This window comes from Taurulus bubalis, assembly GCF_910589615.1.
Source record: "Taurulus bubalis genome assembly, chromosome: 13".
Lineage (NCBI taxonomy): Eukaryota > Metazoa > Chordata > Actinopteri > Perciformes > Cottidae > Taurulus > Taurulus bubalis.
In genome coordinates this window covers 12,752,963-12,775,053 of record NC_136601.1, presented here as the reverse complement: position 1 = coordinate 12,775,053, position 22,091 = coordinate 12,752,963, and the positions used below count along the sequence as shown (strand labels likewise).

Genomic DNA, 22,091 nt, shown 5'->3' with positions numbered 1-22,091 from the left:
TCAAGCTGTCCCTTGGAATCAGGCGCGGCTTGAAGGACATTCTTCATAATGCAGTGACATCTAACTTAATAAGTATTGCTTACTAAAAATCACTCATGGGCTAAAAGATGAAGATAGATTTTTTTTTAAATACAAATTAAATAAATAATGCTCTGCCAGTTTTACTTGTTTCACATCTCAACATCGACATCAAACAGCATCAAATAGTTAGAAATAGACCTTGATTCAATGGTGATGTGAAGAGGGTTGCAGGTACTTTACCAAAAGAAGATACATGACAAAATGCTCTTTGAGGTTGACTCCGATTGAGGAAGTTTCTGGCTTTCTTTACCCACATCACTCACTGCCTGCTCACCCCCTTTCGCTCCAGACTACACTAGGGGGAAAAGGGGAGCTGTTTTGAATAAGTGTCACACCAGCCTCCAAGAGCTACATTGATCTTTACTACTATGCAAATTCAGGATGTCATGGTATCTATGCTAAGAAGCCATGGAAGGGAAGGAATATTTCAGCCGGAGGTCTTTGACTGAAGTGTAGTCCTTCAGTGTTGTAAATACACTCATTGACAATTTTACTAGGTACACCTTGGTATTACGGTGTGTGGCACTTTTTGACCCTCAGAACAGTAACCTTTTTTTGAGGCATTGATTGAACAAAGTACCAGAAATGTTCAATAGGTATGATGTATATTGACTTGACAGCGCGGTTTTTGCAGTTTTTCAGTGGCTTGAATTCTGTGAACATCGCACTTCACCTCATCCTAAAAGTGTTTTATTAAGCTGTGATCTGGGGACTGTGCAGACCATTGTTGTAAAGTAATTTCCTGCAACCTTCTTCAGACAACGACACATTATCTTTCTAGAAAATACCCTCGACAAAAAACAGTACCCTGTCAATATGAAGGTTTGCACTTGGTCAGCGACAATGTTGGCTGTGTTTATAGAAGCAAAACAATCATAAGCACACCAAGTACTGCTAGACATGAGGCCTTTTTCTGCTTTCATACAAGCTCCTATTTCTCCTACAATATATATTAATTGCATTAAAGAGATGAACACCTTGCCCTTCAATACCACCAACAACACATACAATCACACCCTAGTTATGGTCAGCTTAGCTAATGCTTTAGCTAAGCATGCTCGGTTTTTACTTTCTGTATGTTTATCGTATGTTGTATCAACAACTAAAAAGCTACTGTACTTTTGTGCAACATCCCCATATTGCATTTCCCATCCACACTGCCAGTAATGCACTGTAATTCTTATACAACCCATATAATCATGAGCCAGGATGGCTGCCGCTAAGGAAGTCAGATGACGTAAAATGGAGAGCGCCAAAACCACATGGGGACAAAAATGTGGTGGACAGAAGGTTCAAACTGCTCAATTTCCATCCATGAGACCGCTGTCAAGTCGACGTTGAATTATATAACCTTATTTTTGTTATGTACTTAACTAATGCCATCTACATAACAAGCATAGTTATTTCATAATTTGTACTCATTTCAACCCAAACCATGATTTTTTCCTAAACCTAACCAAATATTTTTACTGCCTCAACAGGAGGTTCTGCCATGTCCCGGGGAATAGTCTTTTTAAGTACCCTATTAAGAAGTTTGTTTTTGTTTAATTTGCGTCTTTTTTTTTTCACAACCTAATCAAAACCAGCCTGAACTGCTTGTGCGTGTTACGTAAACTTCAAATGAATACACTGGACGAAGATTACTCCAGCATTCATTTGCTAAGAGAATAGTCTGCATTGACTTGCAGAATGCTTGATATTTATGGGCCCAATTGTGCAAAGAAAACATTTACCACTACAATTAAACCCAACAACGCCCTCCGATGTTGATACAAGACACGAGAGATCCTTAGAGTTTAAATTAGATTTTTAGAATCTGCATGTTGAAACTTTTGTAAGACAAGTTAAGGTTTCTCCACTCTTCAGAGATTTGAGTTTTAATGACCATGTGTCTACAGTGAAACTTTTGCAAAATGTCACGTTTATCCAGTACAAGGGTCCTCCATCTGTCATAGTATGCAGATTTTCACACCACCTCATCCCAGCAGCATTTCCTTTGCTAAATAGGGCACTTTGTATCAGAATCAGTAAAAAAATAGAAAAGTGTACTCAGCGAAATGCAGATCGCTGCCAGGTGTGTCCGCAATGGCCGCTGCTGTAATGTTTGATTAAATGAATACAAACCACAATTGTCTAACCCCCTGTCTAGACTGCAAGCGTATTAGTAGCGTTTTTCACTTGCTCGTCTCAAATAACAGATATGCTCTCATATCAGCTATGCAGCTGCCTGCACCGGCTCTGTTCAGATAAACTGCAGCTCACTGTGTAACGCTTCATATTTACTGTTACACTTCCTCTGATCAGAAATCGTCAGTCGTGCTGTGAGCTCTGTTAGCCAAAACACACTGTAGAACTCCCACCAGCTGCTAACAGCTAACTAGTTATTTTCCTAACAACATAAGAAGCTCCATTGTAGTCAGTGCTCGGCTTAAGTTGTCAATTTGCTCAGCGATAGTTATATATCCATACATGCAGATGTATTACGGGATCAAACAGAGATGACCACTCACAATGCATGCAAGCACACGCACGCAGAAATTCAAAGTTGGTGCATTCTATTAAATTAAAATAGATATACTGTAGATGTCGGTAACAAATGCGTGGCGCCTACAGGTTTAGCTGGACAGTAAGTAAACCTCTCAATCTCGTCTGCAATTGCTGTCTGCTGCATAGTGAGTCAAAAAAGGCTTGACGCAGTGTCTGGAGGAGTGAGCCGCATTAATGGGGAGGTACGTGTAATAAAGTGGCCACTAAGTGTATTGTCAAAGACGAAACGTGGTGGAAAAGAGAATGGCCCTTGATGTGTCAAAACTTCAGTTTATCAAGATCTGCTAGTAACGTGAATTCTTCATCTGTTTGATCTCTCCCATTGAAACATCCGACAGCTTTCTTCATTGAGACTGGCAGAGGCATTGTACATAGATTGTGATGTGCAATGACATACTGTATCACAGGCTCATGTTTGAAGCAAAGCCAGAATAATTGTCACTCACTGACAAACATGAGGCACAATGATGGTAGTGATTAATGATGTTTTTAGAACATTTGTGGAAATGATCTCCTGAAAACTGGGAGTTGCTTCTGACTTTAATTTAAAAACACAATTTATAGCCAAATGGTTAGCTATAATGGCTTTTAGCTAATTTCATCTGGGTTTCAAAATGTATTCACTGCCATTCTTCACATATCCACACAAGCATAAGGATTTCACAAAGAAGCTTGTTAAACATGAAACATTCTAATGACTGTGAACAAGCGGTAATAGTACTTTATCAAAGTTTCTACGAATAATTGCCTTCTCTCTGCTGAATTGTTCATGCGTCTCACTTCAAAAAGACTGCGTGTGTTGCTATTTTGAGTAATATGTAACTTGACCATTGTACTGAGATCAATTTTATTGTAAGATATTAGATTTATCATTGAGAATATAGCTTTATATGTGCATCTGGAACCTACCATATGAACCATTTACTATGGGTGGTAAATCAGAACATCATTGCTGTTAAATGTGTGCTGTATCTCAGTATAAATAATCTTTGAAATCTCCAATTAGATGACTAGCCCTTACTCTGCATGTTCACCTTTCAAATAGCGGCCATAGTCTTTCTTACCATGATTAAATGAAGGGGCCCACTAAACCAAACTGTACAAGTTATATGTATGTGTGAACTTGATTATCTTTGGTGCCTTTATTACTCCTTTGTTTAATCGCTTAGCCCTAACTACTCGGCTATCGGGTAGCCACAGATTACTTAAATTGAACTTACCTGAGAGACTACTAGCCCAGTTAGACTAACTATCATTGTTGCTTGTGGAAGTGGTCATGGTTGGCATCATGTGAGAGAAAGAGAGAGAGCTTTGAGTGAGGCTAGTGAGAGCAGTGCCAGATGAGTTGATTGACACAGCTGTTGCTCGTTGTCTAATCATACTCTCCCATTAAGTGCAGTAAGGCGCTGCCCTGGTGGGTATCATGGACTGTAAACATTGTTTTGCTGAACTGTGAATTTGGAAGCGTTTGGCCAACGTGCGCCAGGAAACCAGTTGCAGTCTTGCTACATATCATTTTAGCATTAGGAACAAATGTTTTGTAAAAAAAAAAATGTTGGGCAGTAATCATTTGTTCTTAACTATGGACAAACAAGATGTTGCACGGCACCAAGGAAATGTTTATATATATATATATAAAAGTGAAATGTAGGATGGAAAAATTGACAAATAGACATGATTAGTAAAAAAAAAGCCGGCAACTATCTATACAGGTAAGTTGTTGCTTAATAACAGCAACATCGAATGCACACAGCACACAAGAACTGGTTTGACTTTCCTGCTACTGATAAAATATTTACAGTCAATATATTGAATATTTAGGAAGAGACTTCATCTTCCACAGTCTCGGATGAGACAAATGTCAAGTTCATGAATAGTTTCTCAGGTAATCTAACTACAAAGCAAGAAATCTCCGTATGCCTGTGCCTGTGTCCTCATATCTCAAGAACCGCTCACCCGATCTACTTCACACCTGGCGTTGCTAGAGTCCAACATATCGTACTACGCAGGCACATGTAAGAAGATTTAGATTAACCCAAACCACAATATTTTCCGAGACCTAACCAGATAGGTTGGTTGTCTAAATTCAAGCAGATTTCTGGAAGAAAGGTTCCACTGGCAGAAAGCCCTTGAAGGCACACTTCTGTGCTATCCTAACAGTGTTGCCAACTTGGAGACTTTCTCGCTTTATCTGGCGACTTTCCAAACCCTCTTGGAGACTTTTTTTGTGAAAAGCGACTAGCGACAAATCTAGGGACTTTTTTGTGTGTTATTGGAGACTTCCTGGTGTCTTGGAGACTGACAAGAAAGCGCCCCATGTATCGTTCTGCAGTTACTGTCCTCAGCGAGCAGCGGGTGCTGCCGTGAGCCCCGTTATAGTGCAAAATAGGTGTCGGCAGCGACTCCAACACAAACACTTAAAGCTGTGGTTCTCAAACTTTTTCTGTAAATAACATAATTGTGTGAATCATCTGTGCTTTTATAAATAACAGAATAAAGAAAATTGCAATCACTTTCAAGTAAATCAGATTGCCCCATCAGACAATGTTTTGTGTAAGTTCTATCTGTGCAAAAAATTACTCATATTTAGTTACTACTGAATAGCTTATTGTGGAAAACAATAAGCTTTTCATTTTTTTTGCCAAACAAAACGGAATGAGTGCAGATATGTGAGCCATCACTTTGTATCAGTATTAGTGGCTGCGGTGACCTGCTTTCCTCGACACATATGTTATAAACGGGGTTGTAGATTTGATACGGCCTCTCTCAATTCATGCTCAATATTGAGCTTAGATCTGTTTTTTTATTTTGAGAAACGCAACAGCAGGAAAAAACGAGCTCACGGCGTCGCGTCAAATCGCGCATGCGCAAGCGTAACCTGTTAACGGCGTACCGTAACCATTTACCCGAAAGTACAGGCATTTGTCCATGTATTTATTAATGACTTAGTTTTATATCCGTGTACTTTGTACTTTTGTAATATGTGAAGCCAGCAGCTCTTTGTTGGTAGAAGACACGAGCACTTTGGCTCGTTTCACCTGGAGCAGAAGAGCTGCTCCGGGTTCAGAGAGCTGCTCCGGGTTCAGAGAGCTGCTCTGGTGCGAGGAGAACTCCGGTTGCTCCTCACATGAGAGCTGCTGTTGCATCTTCACCCTGGGAGCGTTTAAAACGCAGATATAGCGGTCTGCTTTTCACGCGACGTATTTTTCAACGCTCTCTGTCCACTGGTGTGTGTGCTCAGCGCTCACCAGTGTGCGCGCGCGCACTTATCTGTGGGCAACGAGGCGGAGAGGTTTTTTGTGTGTGTGTTTTTGAACGATGACAAGCCGGAGTGAAAACAAACCAAAATGAAATAATAACGAGGCTATTTTTAAAATATAGGGAGTAGAAAGTACAGATATTTTCGTGAAAATGTAAGGAGTAGAAGTAAAAAGTCGTCTGAAAAATAAATACTCCAGTAAAGTATAGATACCCAAAATTTCTACTTAAGTAAGGTAACGAAGTATTTGTACTTCGTTACTTGACACCTCTGCTTATAACAGTTCCACCCAAAGCAAGCTGTCATTAATGAGTAAAACAATTGCTATATCACTATATTCCTGTCTCCTACAGCTTCCATTACAATTATGCAAATTAGGCGATGACGTCATTTAGCGACTTCTAGCTACTTTTAAGACAGCCAATAGCTATTTTTCTTGCTGAGGAGTTGGCAACACTGTATCCTAAGTGGGGTGTCCACAGTGGGCCTCTACAGGCCGCAGCTCATTGACTGCAGTTCATGTTGCAGTTGTGAACTGGATGCTGAATATATTAACGTTACTACTAAACTTTTCTTCACTTTCCTGGAGTCAAGTAATGAGAGGTTCTTGAAAACTTTTGGTGGCTAAACAATCGACACAGGCTCCGAACAGTCATTGCACTAATTCATATGAATGTGAAAGCAAAGCAAGACGAGTACGTGGTTGCAGTGAATCCTTGTCTACATACGCTCTGCAAATCTACATATTGTTGGCAGTTGTTGGAAGTTCCGCATTTCTAAGCACACAGTAAAAAGGCAGTTAAACTGCATAATTTCCCCTTCTACGTTCGCTAATGGTGACTTATATGAACAGCATACATTTAATTGAATATTTTTCTGACAACTTCGTTCCAATATGTACTGTAACTGTCAACTCTTGCGTGGGAACACAGACAACCCGTCTTGCAAAGCCAGTGGCACAGACTTGGTAAAACATTGATAAAGCACAGAGACAAGGCTCACAGTCATATCCCCATTTGCTCCATGCATATCTTCCTCAAATATGTTGATGTCAGTTTTTCTGGCAGTGCAGTCAGTTAAAAGTGTGCCATTGATATAATTCAAAAGCCACTGAGTACAGAGCTGTCTCTCTTCCTCAGCCTGCTTCACCCAATTGGGGTCCATCACCATCACCAAAACAAACGTTGCTTCACTGCCAGGGTAATTTTTGATCCTCTTTTACTACTGAGTCATATTAATATTTTTTGGAGAAGGCAAATGTATGCTCCAGGAGGCCAGTCCCATGTGCTTTTTGTCCCGAACCTCTTGCTGTTTCTCTGACCACAGCCAAGTGCATTAACATATGTTCTAACAGTGCACAGTGCTACTCTGCATTGGTAAATGCCTTATTACAGCAAGACCCGCTCTGTGCTTTTCCACTGAATATCCATAAGTAGTAAAACACAGCCATATCTGCCCACTCAGAACAGTAGGGATGTGTCTCACGTGACAGGGGGTCTCCTTAAAATTTAGTCAGAGGCCATCTTTGTCAAATTGATATTCCTCCCACTCACAGAAATGGCGGGTGGTAATAATGACAAATAAAGGCAATATAGCTACTGCATGGTACACACTGAGCGTAATAAGGTCATCTGCTGGTTATGTTTCTTTTTTGCTCTCGTATTTATGCCTTTTTAGCATGCAGAGTCACATTCTCTCAGTATGACTTACATCTCCAAAGACTACGCCAGTGTGAAATATGCAAAGGCAGAGGGTGAGAAAAATATCCTGAGCAATGCAGCATGTTCTTGCCTAGAGAGCTTGCACGCTTGTAATCATTTCCAAACGTCAATTTCCTCTTATTATTATGTTTGTTTTGTTTTTCTTGTATTTTCTTTACTGTCTGTAGTAATACAAGGCCTTTCAGAGATCATGAAATCTGTGTCGAGGAATAAAAGCATAAGAATTGTATCCTTAACAATTGGTGCAAAATTGGGAGATGGCGCTCACTATTATCTAAACACACTCCTGGCAATGATGCACAAACTACTGAATAAAGCAAATAAAAAATAATGAGGCACATGCAGACACCTCTTGTAATGTGGCAGAATATTTGTGACACCTAATGTTTGCAGTTAATTTAACTGATGAACATAGGAACATATTAGTTATTTAAAAACATTAGCAACCTTTTTAGTTGACACAACATAGAGGTGATGACATTCAAGGAGAAGCATCACGTATTAACATGAATTAGAAATGCAACTTGATTAACACAAAGTGTTGCTTGTATGACGGCGGAAAATTGTGAAATTGAAGAACCAACGATACACCCGCGCAATCTGCAAATGCAGCTTGCTGATGGTTGTGTTGATTGCTACTAAAATATGGCTTTGGGTATAATGTGTCTGCAGATATCAACCGGCCATTGAGGTAGTTTCAGTTGATATGCTTGCGGTCATTGGCTCTTTCTGATTTTTTCAAGATTTATTTTTCATTTCTAATTTGGGCAATCTTTGTCCTGTCTGCCAGAGACACCGTTGTGCTGTGTTGATCTGAAGACATATTCGAAAAGAATGTGTTTCAAACACTACAGAAAACTTCTCTGATTCGTGCACAAAGAACTGAGGGCTGGCATCCATGTCATCCCACCGCACTGCACTGATTTATAATGGTAGGGAGGGAAAAATAAGAGGCCAGGATACATCACTGAAACATGAAGGTATTGAATAATACTTTGCTCATGAATAAAATCATTAAAATAAGCTCTTTTATGACTTCGACCATAACCGTGAATCTTGAGCATTTTATGATTAATGCTTCATCTATAAATTAAAGGTTTTAGATTTTGAAGGTTTTTATTTAAATATTTATTTATGTTTTGGGTAATTTTTTTTATTGTATTCCCATTTTGACGGCCGCAGATCACCTGAGGACACAAGTTTTGTTTGCTTTAACTTTATCTCTTCCTTAGACAATCTAGTTTGGGTTGCACCACTGTGCAAACTAATGAAGCCTCAGAGGCTTTGCTTAAGTCATTAAACATGGAAATCTAAGTACACAGTTTTTTTCTAATGGCAAACAATTGCATGATAACAACCTGGCCAAGAAAATCAATGTCAGTGAAAACTAATGTAGTTGCATTGTTAATGTTTTAGCCAGGAGGATTTCACATATTCATACATATAACCTCCGTAAATATATATATATATATATATATATATATATATATATATATATATATATATATATATATATATATATTTATTTGGTAGGTAAAGTTCTTCTTTCTTCATTAATTTAGAAAAATATATTTCCCTAGTCGGTTAACATGTGCAAGTGTAAAGGCTATAAATCACAAAACATGTGGAATATAATAGTCAAGCCTCTCAACCTCCCTGAGTCTTGGCGCACAGATCCTCAATCTCCAAATTTAATTGTCTATTCTTTACATCACATATTGATGCTCCATTATGTCCATGCCAATGTAAGAGTCACTTGTATTACATTCAAATACATATACAATATGCATAATACTTACTATTTCCAGTATGTTCCAATGTGCAACTCTTTTTTTATCGACAATGCAGTTGGACAAATGTTTATTCTACAAAAGCACAATTTCTCAAATACAGCACAATTCAAAGTGATCTCCTAACCATCTAGGACATTATTACAAATTAGGCTTAGTAAGATACATCACCCTATAACACTAACATAACATGGTTAGTAACACCATCACAAACGTCAGGTACATTTGACCCTATATATGTACACTACCGTTCAAAAGACACATTTTCAATTTCTTTGTAATTTCTTGCATTAAATAGCCTTCATTTCTAAGAACAATAATAGACTGGCGAGTTTCACATGAACGTTCTCTTTTTCTGGCCATTTTGAGAGTATAATCGAACCCACACATGTGATGCTCCAGATACTCAATAGCTCAAAGGAAGGCCAGTTGTATAGCTTCTCTGACCAGCTAACATAATTGCACAAGGGTTTTCGAATCATCCATTTGTCTTCTATGCGATTAGCAAACACAATGAGACACAATGAGACTATTAGAACACTAGAGTGATCGTTGCTGGAAATGGGCCTCTAAACACCTATGTAGATATTTCATTAAAAAACAGACGTTTCCACCTAGAATAGTCATTTACCACATTAACAATGTTTAGTGTTTTTCTGATTAATTTAAAGTTATCTTCATTGAAAAAAAACAGTGCTTTTCTTTGAAAAATAAGGACATTTGTAAGTGACCCCAAACTTAGCATAGTTTAGCCGAGCAAAAGATGATGTAGAACAGGCCCTGCTACACTGACCTAAAAAAGTAACTGAATAGTACGGAAAGGTAGCTGACACCGCATCAGCCCATTTGAGAAATAAGACCATCTGTATGTTACATGCATCAAAATAACAACAACCCATAATGAATTACACGTACAAGACGTATGTTCCATGTATGTATTACTGTATTTTGTTACTTGGAGTTTTACTGGTATAACTCAAGCTATATGACCGAGTTTACGTGTAATAGTCCTCCCACTACTCAACACTACACAAACAGTGGCAAATTGTTTTTCTCCCAAGCCTGTGTAATGAACGAACCAATCACGCATTAATGACACAATCTACGGAAGAGTGCTCCATGTTTGGAGACTTTCTCCGTACCAGACGCAGTTTGCGAGTGCAGAATGTCTGTTGGCATTGTGAAAATAGAATTACATTTGGTTCATGGATTCCAACACATGTAACATATGCAGCTTCAAGTTAAAGCTGTACACCCCTCAACTAGTCTTCACTTGTATCACAGGGCATTATTATTTCACACCGATAAAACAAGTGGAGAGCCGGACTTTTTCTCAGAAATAGTTTTTTGGGTGAATGTTTTACAACTTTTTCGTTTCATGGAACACAGTGGAAGCTACCATTATAATTGAATTAATGTTACATTTGCCATCATGATTTAAATTATGTTTTGTTGTATTATTGTTATCTTCCTTTGCTTGATATAGTGATTTTACTAAAATGTATGTGTGTTTATTCATATAACTGCAGTTGCATTTCATTATTTATAGTTTAAATAATTCAATTCAGACACCCACCTATACGGTTTACCTCTTCCTCAGGTTATATTTTCAGAACTTGGTGCTCTTGATCTTAAATGTGTGTGTGTGTGTGTGTGTGTGTGTGTGTGTGTGTGTGTGTGTGTGTGTGTGTGTGCATCCTATAATATATATATATATATATATATATATATATATATATATATATATATATATATATATATATATATATATATATATATATATATATGGCAATGGAGCACATGTGAACTGCAGCATGCATTCTAATGAATGTCTGTACTTTTCGACTACCATAGAATATTTTGTCGCAGTAGGTCAAATGTGATAAAGCTGCACCTTGGTACACGTTCTGCAGCTTTTGTTCAGTCCGTATGAACACCTCAATTAGGATCTCTGAAAGTCAAATTTAGCCCGCCTTAAAAATAGTCCAAATCATCATTATAGACCTGGGACTTAGTAGTATCCACCGGTCTGGCTAAGATGCTTATACATTAGCAATCTAGGGGAGCAGGCAGCTGGACAGCAGTCCTGGAGCACACAATGAATTCCCATTAATGGGTTGCGGAGCATTGGGAGAGCCCACCCTGAGCAGAGATTTCCATGTGGGTGTGACCTATGGCACAGGGGTACCTGCCCCCAGCCATCTGCACTGATTTGACAAATTATTCTATATCAAAGGCCTCTGCACTGATTTGGGTGGTAATTGATTGGAAGTGAGGCCCTCAAATCCCTGATTAGTTTAGCTGGATGTTGGGGAGAGAGGAGAGTAAGAAAGACAGAGTACTGTGCTGGAGATCTGGGAATTATAAAGAGATTTGCCTCATTTGCACTCACAAAATGTTGTGCGATATGTAATTTCTACACCGATATGCATGGCATATTTTTTTTTTTGACAGAACCACCCATGACATCTGGGTTTCTGTTTCTTTTCCTAATATCAGGATATCCAATTTGTTAGTGTGTCCATGAAGATGGGATTTCACCATTCAAAAAGAGGAATCTGGTTAGAAATGGAATATTATTGATTTGTTCCACATGAAGGTGTGGTCTGATGCAGATATATGAGTGCGACATGCTGGCTGAGAGGGAGGCACAGATTATATATTCCTTCATCAATTTCCCCTGAATTTTTTACGCCGTTAACCCTTGTTGGGGAAATCGTGTGACGAGAGATATAATATCAAGCATGCTTGATCATTGTTAGTGAGGATTACCTCTACCGCATAAATGAGAAGAGCACACACATACATGAATGATATACTGAATACTCAGTATATATCAAATGTAATCTGTTTTAAGGTTTGATTATGTCATTAAAAAGTACTTTTGAAGCAGTTAAACATGGTCTGTAATGACATTCTAATTTAGAGATTGTTCAGTCAAATTACCACTATAAATGTGAATCAAATAATATGTATCTATATGGTGTTCCACTTGTGGCCTTAAAATCAGTTTTAAATAGAAAGCTTGTACAATTCACCAGCTGTGACCAGTCCTTCAAGTTAGTCATGTATACAGTATGGCATGTTGGTTGCGTTGTAGATAAGCCAGGAGACTGCAGAGCCCTGTTAATGCCACTGTGACAGCGATGCTACATACATATGGGCCTACCGTCTTTATTACACAGCAGGCTGGCTGCGCCGCATACCTTTTGCCATTTGACACAGACATGTGGTGCTTGCTAGTGACAGATTCTGCACAGTACTGGTCCCAGAGGTCACAAATGACCTTTGGATTGTCTTTTTTTTCAGTCAGAAAGAATTATTTGTTTGACGATGGCCACCAATGCAACCCCGGGCACTCTGATGGAGCCGTAGGTTGCCGCTGCTTGTCTTTTGAGATCACATTCGCCTCGTATGAATTGTGCGTGTGTGTGTGTGTGTGAGAGACAGGTTGAGTGAGTGAATGTGTGTGTCTGTGTGCTTGCAGGACATGCATGTGGACATACGTATTCAAGAAGATGCCTCACCAGCCACCCATAGTCAGCTTGATGCCTTGAACTAAGCTTAATTGCTGCATGACTAGCCTCTTGTTTGGATGCCAGAGGGATTTTATTTTATTATACGGAATGAATCATCATTAAGATGTGCTTCTTCAATGGCCTTTCCTTGGCTTAAAGATCCTGCTGCCCACAGGATCTTTTCAGCAGTTTATCTATGGCAATCAGAGTGTTTGCATTTGCACCCTAATCAGACCTCAAAGGATAAAGTGTGCTTCAAGAACCTACGTGTCTGTCTCGCATGTTTGTCACTCAACTTCTACATTGTTAGGTGACATTTCACAGGAGCGGTTCTCATCTTGTGTGCTCAGTAAAACTGTGAAATGGCTTGGAGCTGAACGGCTTTAGTTTTCCTTAGCAATTTCAGAGCTGGCAGGAACAGGGTGCAGTGCAGGCCCCACACTGTCAGAGGTGCTTGATCCCCACCCCCATTCTGGCGCTCTCCATCTGTCACCCCACTAGAATGCACGGTTCACGTCGACACATAACATCTATTTACCCATGCATGCATGCACACACTTTCTTACGCAAATACGTAACAATATTACAATATCAACCAGAACGCTGTCCTCCAATATCATAAATATATATTTCATATATTACGTTTTGACAAGACAGAAATAAACAATTGTCTTATTTCAGAAGTTTCTGTTTACCATCTCTGCTACAAATATGAGTGTACAGGAATGTGTATGCATGTGCACACCACTCTTCAAGATGCTTTGCTATCCTGTTGTGCTGTAATGAGAAACGGTTATTCACGCTGTAGATTCAGAAGAAAGCCTTGTGAAAAACGGACACAATTTTCTACTGCCTGAAGCCTAGTGTCAGAAATATGATCTTACCCTCACCTCTTACCCTGACTGCTGTACTGTAATGATGCTCTGAGGTGAGCCCACTCATCAATTATTCACATAATGCAAGATTTTCACTTTTCATTTTATCTTCTCCCCAGCTATGAGACCATTTAAGAAAAATAGAGGAGGAAATAAAGGAAAAAAGAGAGCAAGAGAGAAAGCAGCAAGCCGCTTGGCGGATGAATAAGATAGCTTGCTGTGGACAGACAATGCTCTTGATGTGAGTTATAATTGTAGTTTAACAACGTGTGGACCTCTGGGATTTTCAGTATGCAATATATGGCCTTTAGACTTGGATCGCTATGGAAACCAAAGGCCCTGAAAGACCTGCAGTGCCCACCCACTCGGACAGCCATTAATCATCTTCGTTCAGATCCTGGCACTGCAGAATTTGGCCAATGTGTCAAGAAGCAATTATATATACTTAGTGCTCGGGCACCCGATCTCCTCCCTCCACTGTCTTTCCTCGCTCTCACACTCTTAATATAATCACAGAGTAGTCGGTTTAAAAGCCCTCTGTTCATTCCACTATCTATCTGGGGGATGCACACAATGCAGATGAAGAGAAGTGTAAAAAGACAGAGGATATTCTATTCTGAGAGCCATTATAATCAGAATATTCTTTTCATATAAATCATATCCAGCCATTTACTCGTTTTAGCAGCCTCCAGAGCTGACTGACATACTAAATTAGCCCAGCTGGCCCATTGCATTCACTGCACATATTGGGTTGGTGCGGATCATGGAGACTAATGTGAGCTGACTAGAGGGAGATTATGTTCCGCTGCTAACAGCTAAAAAGTGAATAACACGATCCGCAAACCCACGGTGGTACCCCATTACATCAGTCCTGATCAGCTGTGTGAAAATGGAAGGAGCGTAAGTGGGAGAAAGAGAGGGAGAGAGTGAGACGGAAATGTGGCGGCCAGAAATAACAGGACAAACACAGACATACTCGAGCGAAAGAGAAAGCACGGCTCCTGTGTTAAACATCGGCAACAGCCTGTCCTACACCACACTATGTCAGACTGAAGCAACCTAAATATGAAAAGTACAGGTGATATGTGAAGGACATGTAGTGCTGACAGACTTCCAAACATAAGTTGATTGCCTTCTCTGTGATTTACCAATGACAGACATGGGGAGGCGTATCATATTTTATTATTATTTACTGTCCGACTACCATTCTAAAGCTTTCAATGCCAGCGAAGTCATTTTCGACAGCTAGCTGTGCATTAGCGATGTAGAGGAGTGTTGGGCTTTGAACAGTTGATGACAGGCTGTCAGACAGCTCCCCTCTATTGGGCTCCTTTTACCAAGGTCCACTCTTGCAACAAGCCACTCTCCACCGTACCAGCCATCCATCCAGAAAAGGACACAGGCATTTTTGACACATTTGGTGCTAAGTGAACCGAAATTGTGTGAATTTCACTACATAGCACATTATCACATTTGCAAGAGCCTTGCACCAGGAGCAGGAACTGGAGGAGAAAGTTACTTCAATGTGTGGAGATGACTTGAGACCATCAGAGGGAAGTGATGACTTTGACTGTGCATGTACAGGACTAATTATCATTGAATAAATCTGCCATTCTCGCCTCTTGTCAAATACATGTTATATCATAATGAAATGCAGAGACAAAAATAGCAGGGACAGAACAAAATATGCTTGCTTTTTAAGTGAACATATTGTCTTTTTAGAATAACTCTAAAGCCAATTAATGTGCACATCCTTTGGCAAATTGTTTTGGGAAAGTGTGGTGCATGGAACATAAAATATGTGAAAACATGAGAATGGTCTTGCAATGATATAAAGCTAGTTTACTAATGTGAGATGCGAGTAGGCACACAAACTAAAGCTAATAAGATAAATAAATGCTTAAAATAATTGTTGCTTTGCATAATGTTGTTGATGCCTTGTCTGAAAGCAAACCGGCGCTTACCTTATGAGGACACATGGGGGGCGGTGAGTTGAAAGACTTCTCCGGTGTCTGGCTCAGGTTCTACAAGAAAAACACATTATCAGGCACATGTTTTCTGTGGAGGGCATCTCCCAGCAAATCTTCAGTGACAGAAGTTGCAGCTTATTTCCCAGTCCTACCATTAGCATTTTTGCAATATATGTTAGAGGGGTTAAGCGACTCGCAATCTTTGCAGCCCAGTAATCCAAAACCACAGCTTTTGTTGACAGTTGTATTTTAAATCTTTATCTTGACAATATCATCTTATCGTCCACTATGCGAGTGGGTATAGTGATGTATTTTGTTTTGTTTTCCAGTTTCCCCTTCCTTCTGTCCCTCCACGACAATTTTAAATCCTTCTTTGTGAGAAGATTTCACTGAACATATGTTCAGACTTTTGCATACACGCCTGAGCTCTTTTTTTTTTAGGTTAAATGATTATCATGTTGTTAATACACCAATACATCACTCAGATACAAGAAAACACCATTAAAAAGCTGACGCAAGGTAAGTCAACAAGCCAACAACAGATGGCCCCGCTGCTTGTGATTATGCAAAGATTCAAAGTATTTGCATACTCACAATGCCATCATAAAAAAAGAGAAAACAAGAAGCCATCTTGAGTTGACCTCGGTGAGAAATGAAAAGAAAGATGAGCGAGGCAAACCCAGCAGGGATGTGGATGAGCTCTGCAAACCTTTTTGGGAATCTACCAAGGGCTTGCCTCCCGGGGAGGCCCTGTTGATTTCCAAGCAGGTGCTTTCAGTTATGCCCTCATATCCAATTATGTGCCTGTGGTATGTCTGATGCTCCCTGACACTATTAATGGCTGCCTTATGGTATCACCAGGACAGATGACACACTCAACTCTCCAGACTCTTAACATCTATATTTTATTGCAACATAGAAGGAGAACACCTCTCTGGCCGAGGCATCTCAGAGAAAAAAAAAAAAAGAAACAGCCAGGCTTTCACTGCAGCATAAACACTGCATCATTAAATATAAATGAATAAATGGGCCTTGCTGGGATGATGGAATTAGTCGACAAAATTTTCCCTACAGATTGAATAGTCTACATGACCATGCTATCTTAATTGATGTGACAAATAAACATGACTTATTTTCTTTGGGGATGAGAGCAATAAATGGTATTTGCTTTTGAGTGCGTTACATGTGTGAGGATGGTGTGATTTACAGTGGGAGAAACAGAATGACCTTGATTCCAAGCAGTCTCCAACATTGTGACTTATTTTATATCTTTTATATCGCATATTTAAATGGAGATGAAAAAAAAGCTGAGTACATCTCAATGACCTGAACCCCAGCGTTTACAATATTCAGATTATTCTGGCCTGTACCAGTATTAACAATCAATGGTAACAATATAACCATATAACTCTCATTCATTCTGGAATGGTCTCATGTGCTTCTAAAAAAAGAAAAAGGTCTAAGTCTTTTATGTAATCAGTGTCAGAAATCAGAAGAGAACATTGCTTAATTCACTAAGCAGCAAATGTTGGAATATATTTTATGCCTGTGTAGATTTGAAGCAAAAAATAGTTTCTATTTCATCTTTGTCAACCACTTCGATTTGAATGCACAAATGATGTAGAAGAAGCAATATTTACAAATATAAATATAATGTGTGCTACTTGGATTCAGTGCTTTAGTTCATATAACAAAAGGAGCCTATTCAAGCAAGATGCCAACCATAGATAATTTAAATCCTATTCCCTTTCTTGGACACAAACACAATCACATAGCAAGATCTCCCCAGGCTATAATCAGTGTTTTATTTTTTACTGATTCCCCCACCACCCCCCCATTACAATCTCATTTTACTCTTTGAGCAGAGCAAAACATCACTTTTCATTTAGGCCATGTTCCTTTGTCACACTGCTCCAGTGTAAAAAGTAATTATTAGTCATTAATTTTTTAATCAATACGGAAAGCACGCCGCTTTGTGAGCAATAAGTCACAGTCCCTGTTTTTACAGGAAACACAAATGCAATGATGCTCATGTTAGCAGGTGATAAATCATGAATAGAAAAGGAATGGAAGGGAAAAACATTTTTCAACTCACCTTTGGTCTGGAACATTTTGCATCTGATAGGCAAACATTATTGACAAGGCTTGCAACTGAGGGCCTTGGATTACACCATATATTGATGTTTTAGTCTTTTCAGAGCACTTGAGGTGGTTATTGTAATTTGATGAGGCCCAGAGAGCACACGGCTATGATACACAACAACATTTATTTTCTGAGGAAACGGAAAGATAACTGAAACATGATGTTTCGTTGTCTTATTTCTTCGATACATGCTGATTTAGCAAGGATCCAATTTTGGGGGATTATTTTTTTTTTCCTTTAGTGTCATTCTTACCCTACAACTACCCTAAACTACAAATTAGTAAAGTCCTAATTATGTACTTGTTTAACATATGTACATATATGTAGGTATAACATATCATATGTAGGTGAACCCTTCGGTATAACAGAACTATCCAACTCAAGCTTTTTCAAACGGAATAAGAGACCAAACCTTGCATAACTTCCTTTCTGTTTCTATGTGCCCTATGTAGTATATAGTAGTCTGGTCACATTCACAAGCCAACTTCCCTTACAAGTCCCGCTGAAAAAAAAACAAGAGCACTATTCAGTACTGAGTGGACAGGGACTTGTGGCACATTTGTGTTTCTAGCTCCATCAGCTCAGCCTCCATTCTCCACACACACAAGGAGGCTTTATTCTGTCCTCTTCCCCGCCTACATCAAAAGTGCCAAGCTACATTTCGTAAACTGCGTTTCCAGCAGCTAGTTACTGCTTTTCTTACTCTGTGCCACCCTGACATTGTCCCCCCAGCCCCACACCCCAATAAAATATAGTACTCTCACTAGGATTAAAGGAGCAATATAGTTCAAGGATTATCAAATGCCTTTGATCATGTGACTGCCATGTTTTTGATCTGCAGCACACAGCACCAAATATATTCTCTTTTTCTTGCCTTCTGTCCCTCTCCATGGATTTCCCTTTGCGTGATGGTTCTCTGCAGTGCGAGAAAACCTCTTGACAGGCAGTGAAAGAAGAGAGTGTAACATGCGTAAAACACAAGTGCTATGCAAGATAAAGCTGTCTTGTGTTGAAGTTTGATTAGCACTTTGATAACGTGCAAGGAGAATAAGATGCATATATATTTTAGCCAAGAATTGTTTTTATACAGTCCTTTTATAGCCATCTGAGTCCACATTGAATTTGCTGTTTTCCTGCATTTGATGCAATGACACAGATGTTTTGAATATAAAAGAAAGCGACAATAGATTATTTGTCTTTGAAACAGGAAGTAGGGTTTCAGATGCCTCAACCCCCCACCGTACCCCCCAACTGCACCCTGCTGCTGTTCATTAGCAATTCCTGAGCCTTGGGCTATTTTGCAGTGTTTCAATCCCTGCATTATTATTTACTGGCTGACTTGGACATGCAATCAAAGGGGCACGCAATATGTGCAACACTTGAATCGCAAAGCAATGCCTTTTCCATGATGCCCAGAATAAAACCTTATATCTGCGAGCCAGGGGATTACGTGGCTCAAATTTAGTCAACATACCTCAAAAATGTTCTTTATCCTCATTGTGCGATCACCCCCTATTAATGTCATTGCCAAGACAAAAACGGGACATATCAAAACAATTATTTTGATGTGGCTTCAAGCAACACAACATTTCAATGTGAATGGCACTCGAACCTTGAATCATATAAGGCGTGGTTTCAGGCAAAAAAAAAAAGCCCATCAAAAAATTATTGAATATCATTTTAATGGGTAAAAACCTGCAAGGCTTTCATACCGTCTACCTGCCATGTTATTAGATAGACCATGTCAGTCAAGCTGAGGCATGAAACAACATACAGACAGACTAACTAGACATAAGCATGCTGCCTTCCATCTCCGTCCCCGCTTGGCATGTGTATCTAGTCTTCAGTGTGAGTTTAGTGCACTACTGTGCATATGCATACAGAATGATGAAGGTTCAGAAACTAGTGCCTGAAGGAAGCTGCACTATACACGCTCTTTGAAATTGTGCCAGGGTGAGCCTCATTTGCAAAGCAATTTGACAACAAAAGTAAAATACTCTACAACTTCAAACCAAATTCTGGAGATGCCAACTGGTGCTCTGCAGTTTGCTCGGAGAGAGAATTCAAGGGGGTTACATCCGGTGTCTTGTGTGTGTGCTTCTGACATGGCTTATTTGCAGACCGAGCATTGCACCAGTGCAATGTCATGATTGCTTTGGCAAGGAAGGAGGCCCTAATTTACATGAGAGAGTCCTAGAAGCACACAGGAGCTTGCCTTTGACCAAGGTGCCAACAAGCCTGCAGAAAAACAATGTAATTACAACCTACAAAGCGGGTGTGTTTAGAACTAACTCACTCTTAAAACAGCACGAACACATTCTTGTAAATCAGTAATTCCAATAGACAGAATGTGGTAAAATACAATATGTTGCATATTGGCGGAATCTCATTCATTAGTATATACACAAAGTTACGCTTTCAACGCCACTTTGGATTAATTTTTTCATTCATGAATGTATTGTATGCAAAATGTCCAGTACATGTTATTCGACTGGGATCCAATACATCTCCAACATTAAGCTGTTGGTCATAGCCACTCGATCACCAGTGGAGATTTAGTGTTTTTTAAATAGTCTTCGGTACCATGGATTGTTTTGACAAGTGCAATTTTGCTGTGGATTAACTAGAACAGGATTTCATACCATGTGGGTTTATGATAATCTGAAATGTGTTGGGAAAGCTTAATATTGTTTTTACTGCCTTTACAACTGCTATGACATTTCATTAGAACATTGAGTTTTCAGAAACCTGATACCTACAGAAAAGGCACAGGCTGATAAGGTTTCAAATTAAGCAAAAGAATTGTTGTGCGCCACAATACATGCAGGGCATATTTAAGTGCATCGACAAAGGTTTGTGTACCAGTGCTGAGCATATGATATCATTTCAAAATCAGGTCACACAGTTTCTTTTCTTTTTTAGTTTCAAGCTTTCATATTTCAACTCGATGCTGTCAGCTACAGTGCATGGCCTTCAGGTGAGAGAGAGGGCAACTTTATTTTTTAAATATATATATTTGACCTCCAACAAAAGCCACGTCTTTGCTGTGTATGCGCTCGTACTGAAGATCAAGCTCTACCTCAATACTAAAGAAAAAACAACATTTATTAAACAGAGTATTGCTTTCCAAGAATGTTTCATTTCATTTAGTTTTTGCCAAACTGTAAACAGATAGCATTATTTGCTGGCTGTATTTGCAGACAGATCATGATGAGGAAAACATTTGGAAATTATCAAGTAACACATTCTAAATCAATAATTAATCAATGCAAATCATATTTGCATGATATAAAAATATAAAACAAAAATACTTGTTGCTGATTATTTCCGTAATTATCTTGAGTGAGTTTCCTGGTTTATAAGGGATTGGTCTCCTTGGATTAAGTTGGGCGTAATAACACGTGTGTTTAGAAATTTGTGAATATTACACCACTGTCTGTTAATGACCTAACAGACAAACACTACCAAGTCGCCATCGCTCAGAGAGTTGAGAGGACACAAATTGAGGCCACGAGAAGAGAGACTACGTACTGAAAAGCTCTCTAATCCACTAATATTGTGGGTGACTTTCTAAGATAAATACTCTGGCATTGTCTTGATGAGAAAGCCTCGCCTCATTTAAGTGTCTTTGGGATCTGGATCAATCCACATGGCGGGAGTCAGACTTGTACTTGACCATATAATGTGGCATGCTTGTCACAACCCGGAATGCATTTCTCTCTTCAAAGTATATTTCTTGGCCTGCTCTCGTCACTCACTCCCTCTAACCAATTTGTCATTCTAAGCCTAGCCTCTCTGCTGCCAGCGCCTAGATGATAGCAGTGGGCCTCTCTGATCCAGGCAGTGGCTAGGGAGCAGGCCAAGTGTTACGCGAGCCACCCTGGGACACCAAGCAGGCGCTTCTGCCGGCTGATGCACGCCTCCACGGCCGAGAGAAACTGGCTTTGCAGATGCTTTCAATTCGACACAGAGTGGAGCTCATCTACTTTGTGGGGACATTTGCTTTGTGTTTGTGCACTGCATTTGTGCTTGTGTGTATTTTGTGCGCAAGTGTGCATGAACATGCACGCGTGTGTGTGTCGGAAAGATTAAGAGGGGTCTGCGTGAACGTACGCATGGGTGTTTGTGCATGACTGAATATATGTGTGTGCATGCATGAGAGTGTGTGAAGCCGCTTTTTTTATATA

At 39.5% G+C, this 22,091-nt stretch overlaps 1 protein-coding gene across 1 annotated transcript in view; it reads right to left on the bottom strand.

Moving 5' to 3' along the window:
- Window positions 1-22,091, bottom strand: part of pcdh11 (protocadherin 11) — a gene marked incomplete at both ends in the record, with an annotated part of 115,152 nt that overhangs the window by 53,652 nt on the left and 39,409 nt on the right. Inside the window, one exon of the mRNA XM_079229039.1 lies at window positions 15,756-15,815. Coding sequence (XP_079085165.1) covers window positions 15,756-15,815 — 60 coding nt within the window. The remainder of the gene's footprint in view (window positions 1-15,755; window positions 15,816-22,091) is intronic.